The 18,546-nt window shown below is 47.7% G+C and overlaps 1 protein-coding gene across 2 annotated transcripts in view; it reads left to right on the top strand.

Annotated features, from left to right (window-relative positions):
* TMEM51 (transmembrane protein 51) overlaps nucleotides 1–8,082 on the top strand; it is a 55,561-nt gene extending 47,479 nt beyond the window's left edge. For both annotated transcript variants that reach the window (XM_066270381.1, XM_066270380.1), the window contains exons 3-4: nucleotides 4,377–4,909; nucleotides 6,965–8,082. In XM_066270381.1, the coding sequence (XP_066126478.1) occupies nucleotides 4,569–4,909; nucleotides 6,965–7,373 (750 nt within the window). In that variant the 5' untranslated portion in view covers nucleotides 4,377–4,568 and the 3' untranslated portion in view covers nucleotides 7,374–8,082. The remainder of the gene's footprint in view (nucleotides 1–4,376; nucleotides 4,910–6,964) is intronic.
* The last annotated feature ends 10,464 nt before the right edge of the window (nucleotides 8,083–18,546 follow it).

Here is an 18,546-nt window from a genome sequence, read left to right as displayed (position 1 = left end):
CGAGCTGCCCTTCGGGGAGCCATGCTGCCACATCCCCCAGTGAAGCTATCAAGACCCTGGTCTCCAGAGGGCAGTCGAATCAACGAGCAATTTTAAGCTACCGCTGGACGTGTAACCCTGCCATCAACCCCGCCCCGCCCCAAAACATCAAAAACCTTTATTTCAGTTCCTTTTTCTAAAGCAAGAAATGCACGTCTGTGTTTTCTAATTCTTTTTTTCCCCATGAGAAAAGGAAAGGAAAAAATCTATCTAATCCCATCACACAGAGAAAATAACTATGAATATCATGGTAGTATAATTTGAGTGTTTGTTTGCAACATGCTATAATATATTAAACAGTGTTTCTCAACCTCTCTCACCCACTGTCCCCTAAGGATTTCTTATAAACACTCTTTTTGTAATGTTCCCTGCACCCCCCACCCCCACCCATGAAATTTCATTACCACAGAGATGCTCTGTTTATGGACCGTGGAGGGCCATAAACCACTCTCATGTTGAAGATTATCACACCCCGAGAATCAAGTTTTCCCCTTTGTGGGTGATCTCACCCCATTCTGAACGCAGGCTTTAAATTTTTTTTTTTCTGAAGTTGGAAACGGGGAGGCAGTCAGACAGACTCTCTCATGCGCCCGACCAGGATCCACCCGGCATGCCCACCAGCTGGCAGGCCCACCAGGGATGATGCTCTGCCTATCTGGGGTGTTGCTCTGTTGCAACCAGAGCCATTCTAGCACTTGAAGCAGAGGCCATAGAGCCATCCTCAGCACCCGGGCCAACTTTGTTCCAATGGAGCCTTGGCTGCGGGGGGGGGGGGGGGGGGGAAGAGAGAGACAGAGAGGAAGGAGAAGGGAGGGGTGGAAAAGCAGATGGGCGCCTCTCCTGGCCAGGAATCGAACCTGGGACTCCTGCACGCCAGGCCGATGCTCTACCACTGAGCCGACCGGCCAGGGCCCAGGCTTTAAATATTTAATAACAGACTTTTCTATAAGAACTTGTTATGTGCTGGTTACATCCTGTTTTGGGTGCTTTTATTTACAACTCCCCCCCCCCCCAAAGGAGTGAGTGCTAGGGAGCTTTATCTCCATTTTACAGTTGTGGGCATCAAGGCACAGGGATTAAGTGACCTGCCCAAGGTCACACAGCCCAGAAGGAACGATGTGAGGAGCTGAGCACCGGCAGACTGGCTCCCGAGTTCACACTTCCCCACTAAGCAGTGTGGCCTTGCAGCAACACGCCCTGACTGTAAAACAATTCGAAATACAGAAATAGAGAGAAAGGCGGTACACTTCCCAAGCCCCCTGCCCCAGAAGCCATCGTTATAAATTTGGAATGTGCTCCTCTGTCTGGGATTTTTACACACATTTCTGTATGTGAAAATACGTTCTCTAGTTTTAACATGAGTAGGATTGTCCAGTCTTTTTTCTTTTTTCTTTTATATTCAAATATACATGTCTGTGTATAGAATTTTTTTTCATTAGCATTGCACTGAGTATACCATTATTTTAACCTTGCTGCTTGGCTTTGAAATGTATTGTCAGCTGCCTTGAGACCATAATTGAATAAGTGCGTAGGCCATATTTTATTTCACCAGGCCCAGATTATTGACTGTTTTAAGTGTTTTCTAGCTTCTTACCACTCTCAAGCTGTGATGAGCATCCTTGACTTGCATATTATTCTGAGAAGTTGGAATGACAGTACCAAAGACTGGAAACATTGTTGAAACTTTTGATTCATAAATGCCAAAATTTGCCACCCAGAAAACTCGTATGAAGTTGCCCATCCCAACACCCTCACTCACACTGGGCGTCACCATCTTTTTATTTTTCTTAATTCTTTTTAAACTTTTTTAAAATTTCATTTAGAAAATGAACTTTAACCCAGTGACACTGATCAATAAGAATACATAGGTTTCCGGTAAATATTTCTATTGCATTTGAACTGTTGCTTATGTTGTATACCCATCACCCAAAGTCAAATCATTTTCCGTCATCTTGTATTTGTCCCTCTTGACACCCTTCCTACCACCCAAAGACTTCAACTTTTTTTGTTTTTGTTTTTTTGGAGAGGAGAGAGTGAGAATGTGGGGGGACGCAGAGCGAGAAGCATCAACTTATAGTAGTTGTTTCTCCTACGTGCCTTGACCGGGCAAGCCTGGGGTTTTGAACCGGTGACCTCAGTGTTCCAGGTTGACGCTTTATCCATTGCGCCACCACGGGTCAGGCTTCTATTTTCCATTGTTGGCAATTTAACAAGTCAAAAATGTGTGAGTCCTGGCATTTTCACCTCTGGGGCCCGTTTTACTCACTGACCAAATAAGGCAATGCTTGAATAGAGAATTAATGAGAGGCCATGGTTAAAGTGGCCCCAATCACTGGTTTAATAAACACACCATCAGCCTCCCAGGTACAAGGCCCACCTCCCGGGGCCTTAGTGGGTGCTTAGTCCGTGGCTGTTTCATCTCCTGCTTCCAGCATGAGCCTCTGACTGCACCTCTCCACCAGTGAGCCCTCACCGCGACTCAGATCCATTTGGCACAGCCCAGGCGTTTCTGGGGCTGCCAGAGCCCACATCCTCCCCTTCGCTGGCCGGGAGTGGTGCTGTGCAAAACAATAGCTCTTGTGCTTATGGTAGACGTTCCCAGCTGCTCCCACTCCAACTGTGCAGCGGGACCCTGTGCCCTGCATGTCACACACAAGCCCAGTTGTGCCCATGCGTGCGCACACATGCGCGTGCACGCACACACACACACAGAGGTTCATATGCCTGTACACATGCACGCATATGCACGTATGTACACACGTATGATACACATGTACACACAATGTAGCATGTGTGGGGTGCAGGCAGTGGGACTTGCATCTTGCAGAGACTTTCCACATACCCTCCAACCCAAGTCAGGACACCAACAGCCTGACGGCACAGGCCTCGTGCTTTCCTCCCACTTCCTCGTTATTCCTCGTAGACAGTTCCGCTGCTGGCCTGGAAGCCCCACTGCCCCTTAACTCGCTCACCAGTGTTTTTCTAATGCCTATAACACTGCTTAGCAGATGCACGAGAAAGAAAAAACAAAAGGAAGAGACTGCAAGCTGATAAAGGATGTTCTCCCAAATATTTTTAGAGTATTTCCTAACAAAGTGGTCAGCTTCAGATTAAGCCCATTGTTTAATGAGAAAATACCTCCGAAGGGTCGGATTTCAAGCAGCCTGGTTCGCTGTCCTTTTGGGGAGATCGGAAAGAATGCAGGATTGAAAAGAGGACCTTGCCCATCTAAACATCTGTAAACTTCTGCTGTTCTGCAGAGGCTGCTGTGGCAGGAATAACGTAGTGGGGAGTGGTCATCAGGGGGCCTTGCTTGTCCTCCTTGGCCCCTGCAAGTGTTCCAGCCTAAACCTTCAGGTGACTTGTGCATGTGGCTCACTTGTCCAGCCAACAAGTGGTTATAGAGTCCCAGGATGGCCGGCTGTTCCCTTTAGCCTGAGGTCTCTGAGCTGCTTCAAGGAACGGAGGTTTCTCTTCCAGTGAGCACAGCGGCTAGGATGAGGACTGTGCAAGCTTCTGTCCCTTTAAGAAACAGAAAACTTCATGTGGTTGAAGATAGTGTGTCTTGCAGGCTGGCTTCATGTGGCCTCTCTTCATGTCATTCATTTGACTCAACAGACAGTGTTTAAGTCCCTGCTGCGTTGCAGGCACAAGAGTGAGGAAGATATGATCACAGGAAGAGAGAGACTTGCCACAGTAGAGTTGCTGAGGGCTCACAGGAGCACACAAAGGGACAGCTGAGCTGGGGTGACCACAGATCTGCAGAAATACTGGAGGTGGGTATGCAGAGAAGGGCAAGGGGAGAGATGAATGGGAGAGGCAGGACCAGGTTAGCCGTGACCCTCATTCTAAACAGCCTGGCTTTTCAGCCACAGGGAGCCACTGAGAGTGGGGAAGACCACAGTCGGCTCTCCAGACTGGGTCATGTCATTGACTGATGCCTGTCGCCTAGGCGATTCCGTTATATAATTATTGATCAGGGCTCACGCATGCCAACATTTATACCCCTCACGTACCCAGTGAGGTCTGAAACATGACCGCCCTTCTTTAAATTCCGCAGAATGTTTTAATGACCTGGAGCCTTGACCTTGCTGGCTGCCTGCAGGGAAAGGTTTGGCTTTTCCTTTTCGGGTGGGTGTAGGCGGATCAGCCTTCCTCCTGCAGGCTCCCAGAAGGAGTCGCACGTAAGACATCTGGAATGCATCAAAGGCGAGCCCCGCCGGAGCCCGTGGCTCAGAGCTGCTTCTGAAACTCCTTCAAGAGCGCAGCCGCTGGGTTCGCAAAAGCGTCATGAGTCTAGCTGATTTTCCTCTCTCCTCTTTCTGCTTCCCTTCCAGACCTCCCGGCCACAGCTGTCCACACGGGATGCCTCCTGTTTGCCTGAGAGTCTGGCTGCTGTTTTTTTAGTGCGGCGCAGGGATCCTGTTCAGTGCACTTAGGGGTTTTTGTGGTGTGGTGGTGGCAGCGGCAGCTGCTGCTTATTTATTTTCTTTCTTTGAACTGGGCTGTGCCCTGCTCCTGCTGGCCTGATGGCCCAGTCCAAGGCCAACGGCTCGCACTACGCACTGACCGCCATTGGCCTGGGGATGCTGGTCCTCGGGGTCATCATGGCCATGTGGAACCTGGTACCCGGGTTCAGCACCGCCGAGAAGCCGACTGCTCAGGGGAACAACAAGACGGACATAGGCAGCGGCATTCTCAAGAGCAAGACGTTCTCCGTGGCCTACGTGCTAGTCGGGGCCGGTGTCATGCTGCTGCTGCTGTCCATCTGCCTGAGCATCCGGGACAAGAGGAAACAGCGGCAGAGCGAGGAGATGGCGCACATCCAGCACCCGCCGGGCATCGAGCCGCACGTCCAGGAGGAGGACAGGTGAGGATGGCCCGACCCACCCCAGACCAACCATGGACACGCACTCACGCACGCACACTCACAGGGTTCAGTGATGACAACATTTTAGTCTAGGAATCTTTGCTTTCCCACTCTCTCCCACTAAGCCTCTGTAAAACAGCTTATCCTTTTACAAATCACTTCATACTTCTGTCCCAGAGTTTCCCAGATATTGTGGTATGAGCGGAGAGAGGTGTACCAAGATGCTGACACCCCCCCCCCAGGGAAGCGGCACGGGGGCTGGGGTGGCCAGAGGCCTGCAGACTAGTTGCTTGTCCATTATTCACCCCCATGTGCTGTCGCTATCGGCTTCGAGTGGAAAAGATTAGGAAGCAGTATTCTATTTGATCAAAAACGCCACCAACAGCTTTCAAAGATCAGTGATGTACTAGGGAACATATGATAAAGGCTGATGTCCCAATTATAAAGAAGAGCCCCTGTAAATGAATAGGAAAGATGAACACGCCAATAGGAAAATGGACAAAGGATACAAACAAGCATTTCAGAGAAGTCCAGACAATTGATGTTCAACGTCATTAGTCACGAAATGCAAACACAAAGGTGCCATTATCCCTTGCCTCTTGTGTTGGCCAAGATTGACATCCCTGGTGCTGGAGGGAGCCCAATGGGAACATAACCTTTCTGAAGGGGAATTTTCACAATAAGAGGCAGTATTCAAGATGTGTGTGCCTATTGATTCTGTTCCGAAGAGCTAATCCTTGGGAGACAGTCACACGAGTGCAAAGGAGTTTGTTTATCCGAGCATTGCTTAGAATAGCAAAAACTGAGAAACAACCTAAATATCCATCAATCAAGCTAAATCGTGACATGCCCTTTAGTGACCTTCTGTGCAGTCGTTGCTGAGCTGTACTTGCTAATGTGGGAACGTATCCACCACATTGAGGAAAGTAGGCTGTAACTCACCATCTCTGGTCAAGGTCCTAATCGCATCCAATATGGTGACTGTGGGATTAGGAAAGGATCTGGGAAGGCATGCAGCAGAATGTTAACAGTGGTTCTCTCTGGGTGGAAGGACTTGGGGTGGTTTTATTTTTTCCACTAGATTTTTTCCACGTTCGAATTTTCTATAAGTATCTCTTACCTTTATAGTGCGAGGGAGTTGTTTTCTTTTTGGAAAAATTAAACCAGTTTTCTGACACTAAAACACCGCCGTGCATATGCTAGAAAACTTGGGAAATAGAGAAAAGAACAAGGAAGGAAGATCAGTCACCCGTAATTCCTCACTCTAGCCGTGCATTCCTACAGGGCTGAGAAGAAGTGTAGACAAACAACAGGGTTTCTGAGGTTGGTTATTATCACCCCACAGGTTCAAGTGTAGGGTCCCGGAAAATGGCTGTTGGCATTGCTCCCTAAAAATGGGTAAAAAATATACCCTGCTTTTGGGGGTTTTATTTTAACAGTCAAATGAAAGTAAGGCTAAGGACCTGACCTGTCCTTTGAGTCTTGTGGTGCACCTGGAAGATAACATCTCAGTTTAATGTGAAATACATGTAAATTTTACATTCAGATAGATATTTCTTCTCTACCTGGGTAACAACCATTTTGTTTGTTGCGATTCTATGCATGTTTATGTTGCCTTTGGCCAAAGCACGAGCTGGGCATCAGAATAGCTCTCTTGTCATGTTAAGTGTGAGACTCAGAGACAAGGGGGTATGAACACGTGGATAATACAGTGTTGAGAATGTGGTGTTCAGTTCCCACCCTTTTGCTTCCCGAGGTATGGCTGAGTCATGTAACCTCAACGTATCAGTTTCTCCATCTATAAAATGGGTATAATAATAGTACCTAACTCGTAGTGTCCTTAGGAAGATGAAATCGGTTCATATGGGTTCAGTGCTTAGAACACTGCCTGGCTCAGAGCAAACAGATGAATTATTAGCTTTTATTACTTTTTGGACCCGTTTGTTGTTTACAAGGCTGGTGTCTAGGGGCCCAGTGCCAACACAGGATGTTAGAGTCCATCTTCCGGTGGTTTTAAGTGACTAATACTCCCTGTCCGTGCTCGTTGTCTTGCAGCCAGGAGGAAGAAGAGGAGACTTCCTCAAGGTACTACGTCCCCAGTTATGAGGAGGTGATGAACACAAACTTCTCGGGGGCGCGGGAACCCGACCGGAGCCCGCGAATGAGCATCTCTCTCCCCTCCTACGAGTCCTTGACGGGGCTGGACGAGACCAGCCCCACGACAATCAGGGCCGATGTGGAGGGCGGCCCAGCAAACCCACCCGACAGGCAGAACTCCAAGTTGGCTAAACGCCTGAAGCCACTGAAAGTTCGAAGAATTAAATCCGAAAAACTTCACCTCAAAGACTTTAGGATCAACCTCCCGGACAAAAACGTCTCTCCTCCCTCCATCGAGCCGTTGACTCCCCCTCCACAGTATGACGAAGTCCAGGAGAAGGCCCCCAACGCCCGGCCGCCTGACTGACAGCCCCTCTCTGATACTGTTCCCTCCTGTCACTCACCCTCCGCACCGACAGACCCCAGTGAAGCCACTCCAGCCACAGTTGAGAAGCGAGGGCACAGATGGGTACTGGGCAGTTCTGGATGGGGGTGTGGGTTGGGGAGTCCTGTGAGTCTGGGGTGACTCACATCCACAGAAGCTCCTGTAGCGGGCACATTGGAAAGAGACACCGTCTCGGATCTCATGAAGCTGTGGACCCCATCCAGGGGCATCTTCCCCATCGTCTTCCCTCAACTGAATCATGATGACCGCAGCCTCTTTCCGACTGGGAAAGGCCACCGAGCAACTGGCTTAGACTGTGGTTTTGTTCTGCTTTCACTAAGACTGTCTTGTTCCCAAAAGAAAACAAGTTAGACCTCTGCTTTCTTCACTGGAGTCCTGAACCGTGGGTAGGAAATACAGTAGAAAGGAGCCAGCCGTTTTGTGAATGAAGCCAAACAAATGTTTGGATGACTATGTAGGGGGTGAGGCCCAGGTGAGGTTCCCAGAACCCCGGGTGCCATTGCTTCTTTGAGGGCCCAAGACGATGATGCTAACGATCGTAGTCCTAACCGGTACACGTCACTAGTCTCCCCTGTGGGACGGCAGGGAAGGAAAGCTCGATGGGGTGTTCTGTTCCTTTTAAAATGCCGTGCACCTGAGCTTTTTATAATAAAATATTTTATATGTAGTACGTGTGGGTGCTGAGTTATTTGAGCGGTTCTTCCAATACTGACTTGCTTACGGAGCAGCATCAATGATAGTAACAGCTGATTGGTACCAACACTTATTCTGTGCCAGGCGCCGTGCTGAGCTCTCCACATGTGCTGTCCCGTTTCATCTGTACCCACTTGGTAGGTCAGCTCGAGGAGGCTCAGGTGAAAGTGCCCCATGCCACGCCGATAGTAAGTGGCGGGGCTGGGATTTGAAACCAGGCCATCTGGCTTCAGGGTGTGAATGCTTAAACTCTCTACTGTGCACCACAATTAAAGAGCTTTTTCAGACATTGAATGTGTTCCCCAAGAGCTGTCGCCGTCAAGCCCAGCAGAGAGTTCTGGTGCATAGACAGCAGGTCTCTACTTATCTAAACATTCTTCCTACATCTCTCTCCCCGGGAACTGGCACACGTGGGAGCTCTGCACCTCCTGTCGGCCCCCGGAGCTGGCGGGCTGTGTGATCAGAGGGTGGGGGAGCATGTCATCATGGAGATGACAGAGTGACTCCCTGTGGGGCCCAGAAGAGCAGTTCAACTGATGAGAAACGCCCAGAGGATCGCAGACTGCTGAGAGGCATGGGGATGTCTGGGGTCAGAGACGTGGCCATGGAGTGAGAGTCTGGGAAGACACACTCGAGTCCAAAGGCGCCTTCTAGTATTTGGTAAGCATGGAGCGGGCCTGTTGGGAGACAGCAAGGCTGGGAGCTTGGTTGGAAGTATAAATTCTTAGCCCCTCGGTGTTTCCTAAGAACTCCTGTGGGAGGGAAGTGACAGCAGTTAGGAAGTGAATCGCCTTCTTATCTTGGGAGTGGCAGCAGTTCCTAAAGTTCCGGCCTTTCACTTTCCTGATGCAAATCACCTATAAAAAAGGGAGCTGCGGGGATCCGCTTGCTGGCATGGGACACCGGAGGCTGCTCTGGCCCCAGCTCTCTACTGGGCTGCCCTGTGGCTCTCTATCTCTGGCTGGACCTTTTCTTCAGTTACTCTTTATGCTTCTTCCTGATGGGAAAAAAAAAAGGAGAAGAGAACAGCAAGGCTCCCAGTGAGCTGAGAAACAGCTTTTTCAAAGAACTCTCAACCTGGCCTCTGGTTGACATCTTTTGGGGATGACTGCCTAACCTAGACCCTCCTTGGGAGAAAGACAGTTTTGAGGCTTGTGGTGGGCAGAACGGTGGCCCCCAGAGATATCAGGCACCTGAGAACATGGTGAAGGTTTGCAGATGTGGCTCAGTTAAGGATTTTGAGATGAAGAAAGATACTGGACTATCCGGGTGGGCACTACGTGTCATCCCCAGATGTACCTGTAAGTGAGAGATGGGAGATCACATACATAGAAGAGAAGGAGATCACGTGACCATGGAGGTGACCAGAGATCAAAGTGATGCAGCTCTAGGTCAAGGAAGGCCAGAAGCCACCAGACCTGGAAGAGGCCAGGATGGATTCTTCCCTAGAGTGTCCAAGAGAGCTCAGCCCAGCTGAAAAAAAAACCTTGATTTCGGCCTAGCTGATGCTCATTGTTGGTCTGGCCCCCAGAGCTGGGAGAGAATAAGTTTCTGTTGTTTCAGGCCACCCATCAAATTTGTGGGGATTTGTTACAGTAGCCTTAGGAAACCAACTCAGGGCTCAGTCTTAGAGACCAGCCCTCTTTGACCTGACCACTTCCTGGCTCTTGCTACAGGCAGGAATACTGTGGAAATAGCATGGAGGACCCTATTTGTTTTGTATGTGTGCAAATGATCGAGTAGAAAATTCACATTCAGAGTAAATAATGGATAACTAGCATATAAAATAATCTGGCATGGGTTTGCCGCGGTCTAAAACAAAAGCAGAGAGAATGTTAGCTACAGGCTAGAGTCCTGAGTTGTGCCTAGAGAGGCAAGGAATTCATCTGCAGTATTAAGTTAAAACTACCTGTTTTAACTTTAAAAAGCAGAGTCGTCTTCACCTCAAATTTCCATCCTGTTTGCTCCTTGGTTCAGACCTATCAGGGTTCCATCTGTTGACTACCAAAAAAAAAAAAAAGTTATAACAGTAAAATCCAGAAGACCCTAGCCCTTTCCTCTGCATCACATTTTTAAAAAATTTTATTGATTTGAGAGAGAGAGAGAAACATCAATCTGTTGTTCCACTTATTCATGCATTCATTGGTTGACTTGTTTAGGTGCCCTGACTGGGGATAGAACCTGCAGCCTTGATGTATCGGGATGACGTTCTAACCAACTGAGCTACCCAGTCAAGGCTGCATCACATTTTTGTTCTTATGAGGACAGGGGGCCCTGGCTGGTTGGCTCAGCAGTAGAGCATCGGCCCAGCTTGGGGATGTCCTGGGTTCGATTCCCAGTCAGGGCACACAGAAGAAGTGACTATCTGCTTTTCTGCCCCTCTCCCACTCCCTCTCCCTTCTCTCTATCTCTCTCTATCTCTTCTCCCACAGCCATGGCTCAGTTGGAAGCAAGTTGGCCCCGGGGGCCCTGAGAAAGGCTCCATGACCTGTGCTAAAACAGGTCTGTTGCTGAGCAACGGAGTAGTGCCACAGATGGGCAGAGATTCGCCCCATAAAGGGCTTGCCAGGTGGATCCTGGTTGGGGCACATGCAGGAGTCTGTCTCTCTGCCTCCCTGCTTCTCAGCTTAAAAAAAAAAAAAAAAAAAAGAGGACAGAGATGTGGGAGAGAATTTAAGAAGCCACTCAACTGTTCTTGAGCCCTAAATGGCCCAGGGCTTTGAAAGAGCAGAAAAAAATGCCCACCGAACACTCTCATCCACCAAAACGTAGAATCTCAGCAGCCATGTTTGGTGTCATGTGACCAACACCCTCTCTGGTCACAGCTGATTGGACCTGAAGTATGTGCCAACCTGACCCAGGGCAACCAATCAGAAGCTGAGCTGGGCTAGGACCTTCTCTCCCAGGAATTGGTCCTGGGATGAATGGAGATGCTATTGGATGATGTGGTCTCAGAGATGAGGGGGCTGTTTGGGGGCCATCACAATGGGCCACAGCTGAATGAAGCGGGGGACCCTGCTCTGCAGAGAGAGAATGGAGCAAACTGCTGAAAGAAGCAGACATGAACAATGAGACCTCAGAGATGGCTGTCTGCTGATGACTTTCTGGTCCTTGGTCCTGTCCTTTGGGTATCCCAGCTGTACTTCAGCCCTTGGGTTCCACAAGAGTTGCTGTGTCCTCCCAACAAATTCCCCTTTTCAGCTCCGCCCCTGAATTTAGCCGAAGCCCTTGAAGGCAGGCACTGCCTTTGCGTCGTCGATGGTGCTGGGCCCATAGTGGGCACCCCACCTGCTCTCAGTTTTGATTTTCACTTTTCTCAGACTGGTTACAGTTCCAGGGAAGGGAAGCTGCAAGCAGATGACTGAGGTAATGACAGTAATGACTGGCTGCAGTACAGAGCGCAGCCCGGTATGCGTGCAGCTAAACCGGCTAGATGCATCCACGAATGTGTATTGGCTCCTGTTATATACTAGGCATTGTTCTACTAGCCTCTGGGGACACAGCAGTGAGGCAGAAATCCTGCTCTGCTTGGGAAGGACTCTTGCTTGGGCAGTGTTTCCCAAAGCAGGTCCCGTGGCCTTGGGTGACAATGCCATGGTCATTTTGGACTGGCTATTGGAATAGGGTATGATAAACTTGAAAGCCACAGGGGAGATATGTGTACAGAGAAAGCTGGTCTGCAAGAAGAGGGGGGTGAAGCCGACGGTCGTGGAAGAAACAGCCCTGTGCAGAAAGAGGTAGAGAGATCAGCTGCTTTGCCTCTCCTGGTCCCTGTCCTCCTTAGCCTGGCCACACCCCCTACAGGATGCCCCAAGCCGCTTTCAGCAGAGTCGCATCCTTGCCAGACAAGTTGGAGTGGGTTTCTGTTACTTGATGCCAAATGTCCTGAGACGACCTGGTTCTGGATGGACCACGTGAGGTGGCAAAGCCAAGATCATCTGCGAGTGTGCAGCGAGCTGAAAATGGACTCGGCTGTACCATTGGAAATGGATGGATCGATGGACCCCAGGCTGTGAAGGGCTGCACACAGCTGTTCTGAGGATTAATGGGCTCGGGTGTTGCCTTAAGGGCCCTGACAAGGACCATTTAGCTCCCAGGAAAAACCATACTGCCTGTTCAAGTGCAGGCTTAGGAAAGGACAGCCCTAACTCTGTCTGTGAGCTCAGGGGGCGAGACACGGGCTTCCCAGCAGAGAGGACGTTCTCCTAATCCTAGCATGGCCTCTTCCTAGAGGTTATGATATTGGGCAAGTAATTTGACCCCTCTGAGCCTGGATGGCTTCACCAGCAAAATGGAGGTTACTGATGTAGAGGTGGGCACCTGAGAAAAATACCAGTGCCTAAGCTGGTACCTGGCCCAGGGAAAGCGATGGCTATGTGGCAGCTATGCCTAGACCACAGTCTCCTGAGGGAGAAACCTGAAGACCCAAGCACTTCTCCGAGAGAGTGTGGGCCTTCCACTCATTTCTGGGAAATTCACCAGGTCCCCTGAGCAGTTTGGGAGGGATCTTCACAGAAAGCCAGTTCCCGGGAGACAGCAGCAGGGCCTCAGAATCCAGGCCAGCTGAGCAGCCCCAGGGCCAGCCTGGAGCAAGCCTTGGTAGCCCAGGGCTCGTGACGGCAATTCCCATCACGGAGCGTGGATGGTCAGTCTGTTTGTTTGATTTTCAGTCTAATGCTGCATGGTTGATGCATTCAGAACCGAGTGTCTGCGACTAGGAAAATGAATCTTAGGAACTACAGCTCTTGGGATTTTAGAGACATTCTTTCCTGGTGAGTCCCCATGTTTCCTGGGACTTTAATGGATGGAACTGAAAAGGGCTCCTGATCAGATCCATTTGGACATCCCCATGTTAAACAAAGTCTAGTCATTCAACAGATTTTAACTGCGCACCTGCTATGTGCCCTGGGCTAGGGAGAAGCTGCAAACAAACGGACCAAGTAAGTCCCTGCCAACACAGAGGCTACATTCTGGGGGGAGGAGGACAGACAGGTGGTGAACCAGTAACTAAATACAGTGTGTCCATATAGTCATGGTGCACTTTTGACCGGTTACAGGAAAGCAACAAAAGACCATAGAAATGTGAAATCTGCACCAAATAAAAGGAAAACTCTCCCAGCTTCATAGCTATTCAGTGCAGTTCAATGTGGGCTCACGCACAGATTTTTTAGGGCTCCTTAGGTAGCTATCCCGTATAGCCTCTACAGACTGGTTACTGACTGATGGCCTACCAGAACGGGGTTTTCCCACCAAACTGCTGGTTTCCTTCAATTGCTTATCCCACCAAGTAATGTTATTCCTATGTGGTGGCGCTTCGTTATAAACGTGCCGATATTCACGTTGCATTTTGGTCACGGATTCGAATTTAGCAAGCCACCAGAACACACTGAACTTTCCTCTGTACTGTCCACATCTCGACTGGCATGGCCGTGGGCTGCTCCGCTGTATACACGGTGTTACGTCATCATCTGCGCATGTGCACATGCTGCCACATCATCCTACAGAAACTGGGGGGCGGGGTTTCCTTTTATTTGGTGCAGATTTCACATTTCTGTTGTCTTTTGTTGCTTTCCTGTGACCAGTCAAAAGTGCACCATGACTTTACAGACACACTGTATATAATGTGATGTCAGAAAACAAGTGCTGTGAAGAAAAATGAGGCAGGTAAAGAACAGGGGGAAAGAAGATCAGGAAAAGTCTCTGGGAAGGAACGCTGCAGAAAAGTAACGAGGGAGCCCCCTGGGTGTCTGGGAGCAGAGAGCTTCAGAAAGTCTGGTCTCAGATGCTTGTGCACGTTGGCAATCTCCAGCTGCCGCAGAGCACAGCATTTCCTAAACCATTTTGGCTACAGAACGTTTTTCCCCACAAAGCACAGTCAGCTTTCAAGGATTACACTCCAGGGAGTGGCGAGTGAGCCAAACTCGGTAATTCAACAGGGTAGAAACACGCCAAGAGCAGGCAAGAGACTTGTCCGAAGTCCTACACTCATGGACGAATTTGTCCCGTAGCTTCCTTTGTTGTGTGGCATTCAGATCACGGACACCAGTGAGGGCAAGCCACTTGTCCCAGCACAAGACAGCCAGAGAGAGAACCAACGCCATGGGTCCAGGATGAGCCAGGCGGCGACACAGAGGTCCTCCGGCTCTGAGACCCACTGCAGCCCTTGCAGGGTCTACTGCCCAGCAAGGAAATTTGTGTCTCTAATGGGAAGGCTGCACCCCCTCGTGACAGCCTCATGACGTGATATGCGTGCTTCCCAAAGTTCTTGCCACCTGTGTGGATGGCGGTTTGTGAGACCTCCAGATCTTTCCGAAGCAGCTTTCACATTGAGCCAAAAGGAGAAAGCCGTTCCCCTGTGTCTGATGTCCAGGAGTGCCTGAAGCTGGGATGGTAAGCGACAGACAGCTGCAGCACATCGATCTCAGGTTCTCCAGGGATCAACTGAGTACAGCGGTCGGGGGGTGCAAGCTGACCAAGAGACAGGGGAGGACGCCATAGAAAGAGCACACAGTTTGTGGATACAGACTTATCCAGGTAATCTGCTGGAGAGAGCCCACGTACACCCACACCAGAGGTCTTGAAAATGCAGCCCCTGGCCACAAAAGTTTGCTCCAAGCCAACCGGGCTGCCTACCACGTGTGTCTCATTGACACCAACACTCCAGGGGCAGAGCAGACCCTCCAGAAATCTGCAAGTTCGAGGAAGGCAGTCAGATGGCTGACATGCTGATACCAACCAACCAGCCCACAGATGCTACATGTGGTCAAACATCTCAGCTGCCACTGCTGCTTAAACATCCACTCCAACAAGACATTTCATCTTCCATCTGTGGTTGTCCACCAGGATGGATTTTTGCTGCTCAGGGGGTATTTGGCTATGTCACAGTGGTGGGAGGGGGGCATCTACTAGGGCAGGGATGCTGCTACACATCCCACAATGTATAGGACAGTCCACACCACAAAGAGTTATTCTGCCCCAAATCTCAGTAGTGCCAAGGTTGAGAAAGCCTGCCCTAGAATGAGGAGGATCCATTCTCTTGGGCGGAGAGGGCTTTGGTCATAGACCCTGGCCACCTGTGGCAGCTCCATCAAAAAGAAGCAGGAAACCGTCATCCTTGGAGAACAGCCAGAATGTGGTACTTTTTTTTTTTAACTGTCATTTCTACAAAGACTGTTTTGTTTTCCCTCTCCAAACCAGAACTGTGAATCTAATTCTCCATGGCATGGTAAAAACAGATTTATTTATCTTCCTTTTCTCTTTTTCTCCATCCCCAGTCCCAACCCTGCATTAAAGCCTGGAATTTATGAACTGAAATATAAAGAATGTGGGAAAGATAATGGTGAGTAGTACTTACAAACTCAAAGAGATTTTGAGAAATGTTCTATTATTTGAAAGCGTGCTTGGAGCTAACGAAGGGTGTATAACAAAATAAAACAACTAAAATACAATTTGGGGAACAAAAATTATGGTACAAACCTTTTCTGGGATATAAGCTTCTCTTCTCAGGAAAAAAAAATAGTGTCAAATAATACAACATGCTGCTCAGAGATAAGCTGGGCTTACTGCGGTATAAAATGGGGGAGGTATGTGGGAACTTTAAACCCAAGAAAACACTCAGTGTTTATCCTGGAGATGTCTTAGTTCAGAGCACATCCTTGACAGTTGTGTCCCGTCAAGAAAAATCATTAGCGTCTACTTTAACAAAACACAAATAAGAGAAAGAAATAATGTACTAATGTGATAGCAAGCTTTTACTTTGGGGATAAAACAAGACAAAGCTATGAATATGTTTGGAAGAGCAACTCTTTAAATATTGGATATAAACAGGTGAATAAATGCTGCATCTCCCTTATCTAATTCCTCCCTCTGTCAAAGTTGAGCCAAAAATAAAATAAAATAAAAAGCTGCATTTTTTTTGTTGTTGTTTCTGACAAATTCATTTTAAGTTAGATTCAAAGTCCCAGTCCACAAATGGACTTTTCTGAACGGGAAAGGACACACAATTCCAGCAAGTTGCCAATGGTGAATTTATGTTAGCACCAACGGGGTTCTTTGAAGTCAGCACAAATGCAGCAAAAGACACAGGGATGTGCATCTTACAGGAGAAGTTGTGAGCAGAAGAATGTCCTGCTGTCACAGGGATACAAGTACAGCAGGGGAAATGTACTCAATAATATTGTCATAACTATGTATGGCACCAGCTGGGTTACTGGAAATACCGAGGGGTAAACTATGTGATTGTCTAACCATTAAGCTGGACAGCTGAAACCCATACATAATAAAGTTGAAAGTTAAAAGAAAAAGGTAATGCTAAGTCTGCTGAAAATAGTCATTCAATCAATAAAATGGCAAAGAGAAATTGGAGCCAAAAAAAAAAAAAAATCTGCTATTTAGGAGAAAACTTCACTTGGTTGTTCATCTCCCATGCTTAAAATAATTTTTTTAAGCCCTAAAATTTTCCCATTGACTTCAAAGCAGTAAAATCATCCATTAATCTTCCCTTAGGCCAGTAATAGGAAGGTCTCAAGGGGCCACATAGGAGCCAGAAATAAGACTGCTACAGAAACAGTCGGAGGAGAACATTAGATGGTGAAGTTCTATTGCTATGTTAAAACAGATGATCTCATCGTCCTACTTCACATATAGTGGAATTCTCAGATGTATGCATTTCTATACATCCTTTAGTTGAATGAACATTGAATTAAAAAGAATATGATTTTATCCCTATGGATTAAAAGTCAGAGTTTGTCAGCATTGGTATTGTTGACATTTGGGGCTGGGTAACATTGACATTGGGTGGAGGGAGCCGTCCAGTGCATCACGGGATATTAGTAGCATCTCTGGCCTCAAATCACCAGATGCCAATAGTCTCTCCCAGATGTGACCATCAAAAATGTCTCCAGACACTGTCTGTCACATGTCCCCTGGGTTGATCACTTCCTAAGAGATATAAATGTCTAATCACTATGTTGTACACCTGAAACTAATATATCTTATGTGAACTATAATTTTAAAATAAATTTTAATAAAAGTCCTTGGGGGGGGGGACAAAATATTTTTGATTGTGAACCACAGCTTTAAGTCTACAGCAGGAGAGAGCAATACAGAGAAGTAGAAAAAATAGTATCACGTGGGTGGCAGTTTCCATGTTTGGTAAAATGAAGCCGTTGATAACTGTTTTGGGTCACAAGACTAGGAGAATCAGATGAGAAAACCACATGTGAAAATGCTACAAAACATGGAGTTTTGAACAGAAATGGTTTTAGAATGCATTATGCCCAACTTCCTTGTATGGGGGAAAAAAAACTGAGCCAGAGAGATGTCTGCCCAGTGACCGCACAAATGCGATACAAACATGGATGGTTATAATTCAATATTGCATGGTTCCCACATGCAAAAACAAAGGACGTGGGAGCCAACCTGAGTTAACCCCCGAAACAGCATTGTGTGAGCATCCAACCAATTAATGACGTCAATGGGTTAACACACAGCTACATATTTTAAATCAAAGATTCCTAATGATAGCTTACTTTGGCAGTGGCTTCTTACTCTGAATATTGACACATAAAAGGAAAGAACCAATCACTCATTCTGCCTTCCCTGAACGAATTATGTTGCATGATAAACAGTTGAAGAAAAAGTCTTCCTTATAGAAGAATTCTGGCTAATAATTACCAATGGAATAAGACAGAAAAACATGACTCTAAAACCCCAAAGGAAATAATGGATCTAAGGAATGACCCTCAAAGGACACTAAAACAATTAGGTAAAAGTTGATGAATGAGTAAACAAAATGTGGTATTTATGCATATAGTGGAATATTATTCAACCTTGAAAAGGAAGGGAATTCTGGCATACGCTACAACTTGGATGAACCTTGAGAACACTATGCTGAGTGAAATAAGTAAATCACAAAAAGACAACTACTTGTGATTCCCTTTATATGACAGACAGACAGGAGAGTGGTGGCTGCCGGGGGGTGGGGGAGGGGAAATGGGAAGGGAAGTCGTATAATGGGGGTAGAGTTTCAGTTTTACAAGATGCAGATATTCTGGAGATGGTGGTGATGATTACACAACAATGTGAATGCATTAACACTACTGAGCTGTACACTTAAAAAATGGTTAAGATGGGCCTGACCAGGTGGTGGCACAGTGGATAAAGCATACCTAGGATGCTGAGGACCCAGGTTCAAATCTCTGAGGTCACCGGTTTAAGCATAGGGTCAGGGGTCACTGGTTTGACTGAAGCCCCTCCCATCAAGGCACATATGAGAAAGCAACCAATGAACAACTAAGGTGCCACAACTATGAATTGATGCTTTTCATCTCTCTCCCTTCCTGTCTGTCTCTGTGTCTGTTTCTCTCTCTTGCTAAAGAAAAATGGTTACGTTGATAAATTTATGTTATATGTGTTTAACCACAAATAAAAGTAAAAAGTT

The sequence above is a fragment of the Saccopteryx bilineata genome, chromosome 3 (genome assembly GCF_036850765.1).
Source record: "Saccopteryx bilineata isolate mSacBil1 chromosome 3, mSacBil1_pri_phased_curated, whole genome shotgun sequence".
Classification (NCBI taxonomy): Eukaryota; Metazoa; Chordata; class Mammalia; order Chiroptera; family Emballonuridae; genus Saccopteryx; species Saccopteryx bilineata.
Note: the sequence above shows the minus strand (reverse complement) of the source record. Positions and strands in the feature narration are given on the sequence as shown.